Source organism: Schistocerca americana, chromosome 6 (assembly GCF_021461395.2).
Source record: "Schistocerca americana isolate TAMUIC-IGC-003095 chromosome 6, iqSchAmer2.1, whole genome shotgun sequence".
In the NCBI taxonomy this organism is placed as follows: domain Eukaryota; kingdom Metazoa; phylum Arthropoda; class Insecta; order Orthoptera; family Acrididae; genus Schistocerca; species Schistocerca americana.
The window spans coordinates 122,602,050-122,612,216 of NC_060124.1; the positions used below are offsets into that span (position 1 = coordinate 122,602,050).

General features: G+C 41.2%; 1 protein-coding gene across 1 annotated transcript in view; it reads right to left on the reverse strand.

The window, feature by feature from the left end:
* Nucleotides 1-9,826, reverse strand: part of LOC124620005 — a gene marked incomplete at its 3' end in the record, with an annotated part of 693,373 nt that extends 683,547 nt beyond the window's left edge. Inside the window, exons 1-3 of the mRNA XM_047146669.1 lie at nucleotides 9,800-9,826; nucleotides 9,438-9,510; nucleotides 9,117-9,322 (exon numbers count right to left, since the gene is read on the reverse strand). Of these exons, the coding sequence (XP_047002625.1) occupies nucleotides 9,117-9,322; nucleotides 9,438-9,510; nucleotides 9,800-9,826 (306 nt within the window). The remainder of the gene's footprint in view (nucleotides 1-9,116; nucleotides 9,323-9,437; nucleotides 9,511-9,799) is intronic.
* Nucleotides 9,827-10,167: the final 341 nt, after the last annotated feature.

Genomic DNA, 10,167 nt, shown 5'->3' on the forward strand with positions numbered 1-10,167 from the left:
GTCTTTGGTTCAAAGAGCAACAGGGTGAGTTTACCGTACTACCCTGGCCGTCAAACTCCCCGAATTTAATCCTCGTGACCAGCTCGACCAGCTTGTTTGCATCAATGCTCGTCAAACGAGAAACTTAGCGCAGCTGGCCACTAGAGTCATTCCGGTCGGTACCTTCCAGAACCTCATCAAACGTCTTCTTGCACGGCACGCAGCGGTCTGCGCTGCGGAAGATAGTCATTCAGGCTTTTCGCAGGTAGTCACACTAATTCGAATGGGCAACACAGAATTGTATATTATCATTGGAGATACCCTAGAATTAGCTGAACTGTCTAATCGAAAAGAACGTTCTTATTCAGCACACAACGCCTCCTTTCCATGAGGTGTATGAGAGCTCTGTCTTAATTGTACCCGTTGAGCGTCGATGACAGCAATGGGTGTGGTTTCTTGCTTGTGCGGCAGGTTGATGGCAGTTACCGGCACATGCCCTACTCCTCTATAGTTTGCACCCTGATCAGCATGTTGCCGAAGGCGTATCGAAGCTGGACTGCTGGGACTGATTCAGTTTTTCGGAAAATTTCTGCTGCAGTTCTTGAAGACTATGAGCGCTGTTGCGATACAGCTTACACTTGAGGGCTCCACACAGACTGTCAAATCAGGTGAACTGAGTTTCTAGCTAAGCCCGCGATCAGACTAACATCTGCTAAAAAATGTGTCAGGCATGAACATTGTGTACATATGCTTCAAGGTTCGGTGGGTTGCATGAGCAGTTGGTCGATCCTCTTGGAAGTATCTGTAGGTCTTTTTTCCCTCCGATAATGTTGCCAAAAACGTTGGCAATGTAGCTCGCCGAAGTTGCTGTGGGATAAAAGAAGATGGGTAATAATACTGGAGGTACTGCATACCAAACCCCAACCTTCTGATTGTGCAGTGGTGCTTCGTGGAAGTTACGCTGATTCTCCGTTGCCCAGAACCTGTGTTTCTGTGAACTGACGTAACCACTCAGGTGAAACCATGCTTCATCAGACATAAAGAACAGATCCAAGTCCAAGCCATTCACTGTTACCTCAGTGAAGACCTACTCACAAAATTTGAGGCACCGAGGAGCAGCTGCTTGTTTTGATGCATGAACAACAGACACTCGGTAGGGATGGCAGTGCAGCCCCAGGTGAACATTCGTCTGCGTGATCGACGTGATATGCCGGTCTCTTGCGACAGGCGTCAGGTTGATTTGCAAGGACTCTGAAGCATTTTCTGGTGAACTGCAGCCACATATTCTGGTGTGCAGGCACTTTTTGGAACGGTATTTGACTTGTTCAAAACAGATCCTGTCTCAAGCTATTTTCGGGCTAAGCGTTGCATGGCACTCGTCGCAGTCTTCGCTGTGAGTACCATCGTTCCCTTTGCACTGCTCCACTCACACTGACACAGCCCGCACTATGTTCTGAACCGGTGTGGATCACGCGGTGGACGTGCAAGTGGTGTGCGTGTCACAGGGTGCGGTTATATGCATACATTCACTTCCATTCGTAACCACGGGCCCTGTACAAAATGCATACACAACGACCACACCGCGTGGCAAAAGAGAAAAATGTTACCAGGAGTGCAGGAAAAGGGACGCTTTAGATGTAGAGTGCGTTTGAGGAGTAGTAGTAGAAAAAGAAGTAAAAAGAAAGTAGTAGTGAAAAGAGACTAATACACATAACAAGCGTCCAAATTTTAATGTTTACCAAGCTGTAGGTTTTAGAACATAACCCCAACAAACACTCGCAGAAGTTGTTAAGAAAAGGCAAATGATTAACATAAAAGTTCATTTTTATAAATTACAATCAGGGCTTCAGTGTACTATCGAATTTTCTTACTAGACAACGTGTAGCTATTCGTAGATCGCCTTGATGTTCTTTTACAGGAGAGGACTACTCGTAATCCTATCAGTTCTTGTGTTAATTTTTTCTTTGTACACTTAGCGTTTCGGTCATCTCCACTGGCAGAAATCTAAAGCGCTAAAGGTCCGAAGAAGTTGGTGACGAAGAATCGTGATCATTGCTGTCGATCCATCTTGGAGGGGGATGCTATGTTTGGATTGTGTGTCACGTAAGGATTGGAATTTATAGGGGTGCCGTCATGCATAAGAAGATACTCATCTTTGCACCCAAGGGAACCTCTCTGAGTAATACTGGAAACTGTATATAAAGAGGCTCTATAAGACGATGCAGTAACACAGCAGACCCAATCAACCGATTGTCTACTACATGGAATATACCGACTGCAAGAATCTGACGTTCCGTGCAACGAACGAATCTCTGCCTTTTACCGAATCAAAGATTTTGTGTTAGGGCTCTTTGGGAAGAAAATAGGTCAGACGTGTGAGAGGAGGAGGGAGGTTGTATTGTTGTGAGACGCCATTATGGTATACAGTAAATGTTCAAACAGCTTTTGCACAAAATAAAATCCAATAACTAACATCACGTATTCAGGTGTGTATATCTCCATACCAAAATTAGTTAATTATCACGGTACAGATATTACGAGATCGCTCGGAGGTGAAGTGTGGAACAACAGCGCTTGCTAATTTGTTGGACCTATCACCCGGACTCAACAAACACCATAGCACACACTTGTGCCGTACGATCTGCGTAGCGAGTAAAGGTTTCAGAGATTTCAGATGGAGCAGATACCGACGAGGAATTTCCACGAGATCGTTGCTGTGGAATTCACCTCTTGCTCTCCTGTGGTATTTAAAACGAAATAGTTATATTTTCCAGGTTTTCAGGACAGTAAAGATAAAAGAAAATAAGGAACTAAGCTAAACCAACTAAAACCAGTAACTAAACCAATATTTAAAATAAAAGCGCTGGCCAGGGTGACCGAGCGGTTCTAGGCGCTTCAGTCAGGAACCGCGTGATCGCTACAGTCGCAGGTTCGAATCCTGCCTCGGGCATGGATGTGTGTGATGTCCTTAGGTTAGTTAGGTTTAAGTCGTTATAAGTTCTAGGGGACTGATGACGTCAGATGTTAAGTCCCATAGTGCTCAGAGCCATTTGAACCATTTAAAATAAAAGCACGTATAAAGAATATTTATTTATAGTAATGAATAAATAAAGAATAATTTTCATTAACTAACTAATAATAGTAATATACTAAAGTGCTTTGGGAATCGTCTATTGCATTCCTAACAAGCAGCAACAGTGTTTTAATGACAAAACCCGAACAAAAACCCCTTTGAGAAATAATCAGCATTTATAAATATGTACCACATTCTTAAATAACACAGTAGAACTGACCAACGAATCACAGTCACAGCTGAAAAATTCAGTTATGTAAATTCGAACACAATATCACAGCTTGAACTTTGTGCTGTGTACTGCACGATGATTTAGCTGACACTAGCCGATCAAGGTTGACCAACTGCCCTGCCTTTGTATGTAAAACTCCTCTGAGGACAATTATCTGTGGAATGTATAGGCTTCGAGAAGGGATAGGTCGCTGGCGGTGAAGGGAGAAGACAGACGCAGAAGACAGACGCACGGGACACGGCAGCAACCTGTCCGCGTGAGAAAAGCGCGGCTCCGAGCGAGTGCGCCGCTTCGTGCACGGCGGAAATAAGAGGCACGGTGACTCAAAGCAGACAGTGGTGCGTGTAACGGGTCTCAAGTGGCCAGGTGATTGAAATGTTAATGCAGCCGCTGTGTTAATGCAAAGTTTGCAAAAGATACTTTCATTCGTCAATATTATAGGCTCATCATCTTTATCCAACATTAAATTGTAGTGCCTCGGTATCACACTGCTCAACCTTTTGCTTAAAGCCCTGTTTTCTTCGGGTTGTGTAGCATTTGATTTTTAGACTAAATGGTTGTCTGAGTGCGCGTGCTAAAGAAATTTATAAAGTGGAGGTTGTCACTATTTACGGAATTAGACGATGCTCATTTTCGTCTAGTTGTTTATTAAGCAAGTTGCTAAAAGTCGCTTATTCAAAGCTGTTTGTCTTTTAAAAATTATTGTTATGTGTGGCCCTCTGATACTTAACTGATTCAGATATAGAAGCTGACACTGTCTTGTAATTGTGTGGACAGATCTAGACGGTTGGAGCACATCGTAAAGAAAGGCGTGCGATGGAACACCCGGAGTGACACAACAATACGTTACTAAAAGGGAGGTAATGTTGTATATCTAACTGTATCAAAGATATTGATAGTGAATATCAAGAAAACTTTGTTACTACTGAGTCTTCTATAATTCCAAAACAAATTATGTATATTCACTTGTATATTCCCGTGCATGTGTACATAATTTTAAAGATATGGTTATGCTTAGTCTGCATTGTGAATAAGAGTGGAAACCATGCAGCTGATTACTGGTTTGAGTAAGATTAAGGTAATTGCAGTTTCTAAGGAAAAACAATAATTTAAAGATTTAAGATGTAAAACTTTAAATGTTACTATCAATATTTGTATGGTTGTAGCTCCTTTCTTTTTCTTATAATATTGGTTCCCTTAGTTCTTTCATTTGAATCGTTTGATGTGTTTTGGATAATTTTATTGAGTATTGTTGTTGGGTTACCAATGAACAAGTTCGGTGTGACTTTGTAATTACAATACAAATGCTTAAAGTGTTAATATTGCCTCAATCCAGTCAATTGCTCCACCCGTTTCCACTGTAGGCCAGCTTTCTGCAACAACCTCAAAAAAAAAAAAAAAAATCGGTAAGTAACCCCACAGTAATTGGGGTACCAACAAATGAAATAAAAACTTATCTCTGTACCCAAAAGTATATATGTACTCAATAAAATCTGGACACATTTTGTGAATGAAGGAATGTTTTATTCGAATTAGTCTCTACTACCATCTCCTAAAATACAGTATTTATCATTCTTGAAACGCCTTCTGTATCTACATATATTGATAAGCAACGACCCTCACTAGAAGCTGATGGTCTATTATACCATACCACATATTTACAGAAAAGCATTCTTGAAAAGGCGTCCCATACGACAATATATACGAACCGACACATCCCAATTCCAGGTAGCTTACCGTTCAGGCACTTGATGGAGGTATTCCAGATTTGCATTTTACATACGAAGACATTGTGTTCCTGACAAGCTAACACCAAGAGAACCTACACTTTGCACACTTCTTGCGAACTGTATCTTCGTCAGGACAATGTACCGTTACATCACTGAAACATTGTCAGAAGGTTTTATAGACCCCCAAGTGAGGTGAGGTCGCTTGTGTTCTAAGTGATTCAAATGCATGTTGCTCGCTTTTCATAATTTTACTAGTGTTTCAAAATCAAAGATACATCTAACCAATCAATCTTACAAATAACTGACTAATATCAACTTCTCCCCTTCAGGAAAGAGTCTAGGAGTAATAACAGATGGAAATCTAAACTGGACTTAACACGTAACTCCGATGTGCTAGAAGACAACAGTATCACGCCGTGCCCTGCAAAAATGTAAAATCTCTACCCTCTTTGCCTGAAAAAGAAAATTTTACGAACACTTATGCTTGATTACAACAAATTTATACTGAAAACTCACGGTGCGTGGAACTGATTATGAACACCAGTGTTCATTACATCTATGATGTTCGAATTTTTTATTATATTTCACCATAATACGCACGGATATCCCAACTGCGTGCAGACAAGCGCAGATATTTCCATACCCTTTGTCTTCTCCACTTCATTATCAGCTTACACTTATCAATGTACACTACCCCCAATATTTGTTCTCAACCTCAATGTTATTGTCTGAACAACGTGGCATAAACATCTGTACCATTCAGAGCAAAATACTTTATGTCCCACTCCATCGTTCAACCACTCCTCTAGGTCATTCTTTGCAGTAGAATCCTGACTCTCGGAATATCTCCCGCATTACATCAGAGGACTGAATAACATCTCCAGAAGACGGTTAATGCCATATATACTACAGCAACAGTAATAAATGCCATTGTTCGTGCACGCACTCGGTACCCTTCTACATCCTTCTTTCCAACCAGGTCTTCGTAATATCCCTGTACACATAGCTGATGCAGTCTCTTTAAAGTTCCTTTCCGCAGAACTTGCTATATCAGAAACCAAATTCTTTTTATGCCTTATACTGTCATTATTGTTATTATTGTCATTATTATTATTATTATTATTATTATTATTATTAGTCGCAAAACTCCTAGAGTGGGAGACGCTAAGTAAAAATGGTTCATTTTTCGTTCTGCTTGTTCTTCTGTTTCTTTTTATTTTCCCACCAGTTTCGCTCCATTTTGTCCCGCTTCTTCGGGGATTTGTCTCTGGTTTAACATCCAATTTTTCTACTTTTATTCTATTTTTTTTTCTCTTTATGCCTTCTACTGTCATATTATTATTATTATTAGTCGCAAAACTCCTAGAGTGGAGGACGCTAAGTAAAGATGGTTCAGTTTCCGTTCTTTTTCTTCTTCTGTTTCTTTTTATTTTCCCACCAGTTTCGCTCGATTTTGTTCCGGTTCTTCGCGGATTTTTCTCTGGTTTAACCTCCAATTTTTCTACTTTTATTCTAAAATTGTTCTGCTTCTCCTTTGGTGATTTTGGCTAATTCCAAGATTTTTTTAGCCTTTTGGATCCACTCTCCTCCATTAGCGAGAGAATCTACGCATTTTATTATTCTTTTTGTTAGTCTCATTATGTGGCCATAGAAGCTGAGGCGTCTTTTCCCTATGTCTGTCTCTATGTTAGAATATTCCTAAATTTTGGTCGTTTTCTGGAGTATACAGGGTGTTACAAAAAGGTACGGCCAAACTTTAGGAAACATTCCTCACACACAAATAAAGAAAAGATGTTAAGTGGACATGTGTCCGGAAACTCTTAATTTCCATGTTAGAGCTCATTTTCGTTTCGTCAGTATGTTCTTCCACCTACGCTCAATAGAGCACGTTATCATGATTTCATACGGGATACTCTACGTGTGCTGCTAGAACATGTGCCATTACAAGTACGACACAACATGTGGTTCATGCACGATGGAGCTCGTGCACATTTCAGTCGAAGTGTTCGTACGCTTCTCAACAACAGATTCGGTGACCGATGGATTGGTAGAGGCGGACCAATTCCATGGCCTCCACGCTCTCGTGACCTCAACCCTCTTGACTTTCATTTATGGGGGCATTTGAAAGCTATTGTCTACGCAACGCCGGTACCAAATGTAGAGACTCTTCGTGCTCGTATTGTGGACGGCTGTGATACAATACGCCATTCTCCAGGGCTGCATCAGCGCATCAGGGATTCCATGCGACGGAGGGTGGATGCATGTACCTTCGCTAACGGAGGACATTTTGAACAGGAAATTTCCTGTAACAAAGTGTTTGAAGTAACGCTGGTACATTCTGTTGCTGTGTGTTTCCATTCCATGATTAATGTGATTTGAAGAGAAGTAATAAAATGAGCTCTAACATGGAAAGTAAGCGTTTCCGGACACATGTCCACATAACATACTTTCTTTCTTTGTGTGTGAGGAATGTTTCCTGAAAGTTTGGCCGTACCTTTTTGTAACACCCTGTATATCCATTTTCGGTCCATCTTGGTCCCAAAATTTTCCTAATTATTTTTGTTATTCTTTCTTTATATTTTCTATATCAGTTTTCCTGTTAAGTGCCAAGGTTTCGCTGGCATATATCAATCATGGTTTAATTACTCTTTTGTAATGTCGAATTTTGGCATTAAGTATAGTATTTTTATTATAGAGGTTTTGCACTAATCCTAAAAGTTTACGAATGTTTTGTATTCTTTCTTGTTGTGCATATTTTTCAGAGATAATTTCTCATACATATTTAAAGTGTGATACTCTGTTAATTTCTCCATATTTGATTTGTAATTTGAAAATTTCTAAATTTGTTGTTGTAAACACTGTCTTTTCAAACGATATGTGCAGGCCGACTTTCTCTGTGCATTCTTTCAGAGTTTCTGTCTGTTTCAAAGCCATCTCAGAAGAATCTGCCATTATTGTGAGGTCGTCTGCAAATGCTAGGTAGGGAATTCGTAGGTTGTTGTTTTTGGTTCCTAATGAATTTACTTTCAGGCAATTTTCTTCTTCAAGTTTCTTTTCCCATTCTTCCATGACTGTATCTAGAACCACATTGAACAACAAAGGCGATAACCCATCACCTTGTCTAACCTCAGTTTTATCTCGACTGGTTTTGAAAGTTTTCCCATAAATTTCATTTGGGATGTCGTATTATTATTATCACTATTAGTGACAGTAGCAGCAACAGTACGAGTAATGACAGTATTAACTTGATTATTACATAGAAAATATTTTTTTACTCACCGTGTCAATACAGACACTCTAATTATTTAACACTATTTGTCATATTAAAATGGTTATTTCTTAGTAGGTATGATGTAAAAAAAGGTACTGTATTTGAGAAATCCTGGTCTGATGTAAGAGACGGCCTGATGACCCTAATCAGATCACCGTACATCCATATTTAAATTGGATGAAGGTGGTACACAGCTGGTATAATTTTTGTTAAAAATGAATCTCCTCCAGCTGTACTCAAGATTTTATATTTATTTGGCTACAAGTTTCGACGTTGCGTCAACGCCATCTTCGGTCCCGTACACTTTGATGAAATCAATTGTGTGTGGCTAAGTACTAGAAATCCGCGGTGATATCAACACGTGCTCCACATCACACGTGTTGGTCTCACAGCGGACTTCTTGTACTGAGCCACACACAATGGATTTCATCAAGGTGTACGAGACCGAAGATGGCGTTGACGCAACGTCGAAACTAGTAGCCAAATGAATATAAAACCTTAAGTACCGCTGAAGGAGTTTTATTTGTAACAAAAACACTAATCAGATTAGGTCACACAAATAAATATTAAGCACAGCGTGGAAGTTATCGAATGATATATGTATGATTTGGACCCAGCTCCGACCAGTTCAGAAGTATCTCCTTACGCGGTAGGAAACTGAAGGACCTGTACATTGAGAACCTGTACAGCCTACAATCAGTTGGTACGGAAATGGACGAGGCTCTGAATGAGCCACACGTGTTAGGAGCGACATGGTGAAGACTGCTCCGTCGCGTCAGCACCCCATCACACCTGCAAGAGAATAGGAGCGAGGCGGAACGCGCTACTCACATCGACGTTGACGCCGGGCAGCGGGAAGACGCGGGTGTGCGGCAGCTCCTTTGGCACGTATCGGAAGAACTCCTGGCGGCCCTTGTACCACTTGACGGTGTACAGGGGGTCGCCCTCCAGATCGTACAGGCAGGTGAGCTTGACCGTGTCCCCGGGAGCCACCGCCAGCGGGATGTTCACCGACACGTCACGCAGCCCGCCCACGCCTGCAAACAGGAGCAACGTCTCGTCTCAGCGCCACGTCATTTAGCGTCGCACAGTCAACCTCAGGGTTGAACACTAAAACAAGAAGAAGCGTAGTCTTTATTACTCTATTCTGACACTTTTCGTCTCGGAGCGAGAAGAATGGGATGACTGTGGAACGAGACTCCTCTCTGTGGCCAGAAGGATCCTTCTATGACCACAAAAATTGTTAGGTCATTAGGCTACCGGTTTCGGTCAACGGTCACCATCTTCAGGCATGCAGGAAAAAGTTGGATAAAAACACAAGCTACTGGTCCACACCTTAAACCAACAAATAGGCCACAACGGAAAGACAATAATGACAGAATTCTGGAAAACACGCGCTTAAAATGTGATGAAACGTAACTATTTTAAAACATGTCCTAATGTAATGAAGCCATAGAGACCGTCAAAAGATACACACGAAATCAGCTTAGCATCGTAGCACATATTTATGTTACATAGTAGGCCAGTGTAGGCGGAGTCATCCTGTTAACGGCGCTACTCTTCATAACAAACTGCAATGCAGCAACCACAAAATGTTTGGTCGCAATCTCGTTAGATGGCATTGCTGTAAGCCTCCACGTATTTATAAAATGTATAATTGTAAAAAAATTGCTAGATAAAAACTATCGTAAGGCTACTACGTGTATAAGGGTAAGGTATTCCAAACATAACAAATTGCAGTACGGTAGCCACAAAATATTGGTGTAGTAAGCTAGTTAGATGTTGCTAGTGTAAACTTCTCCCGCACCGGCCATGAAGGCCCAAAGGTACCGACCGGCCGTCGTGACATCCTCAGCACACAGGCGTCACTGGATTCCGATGT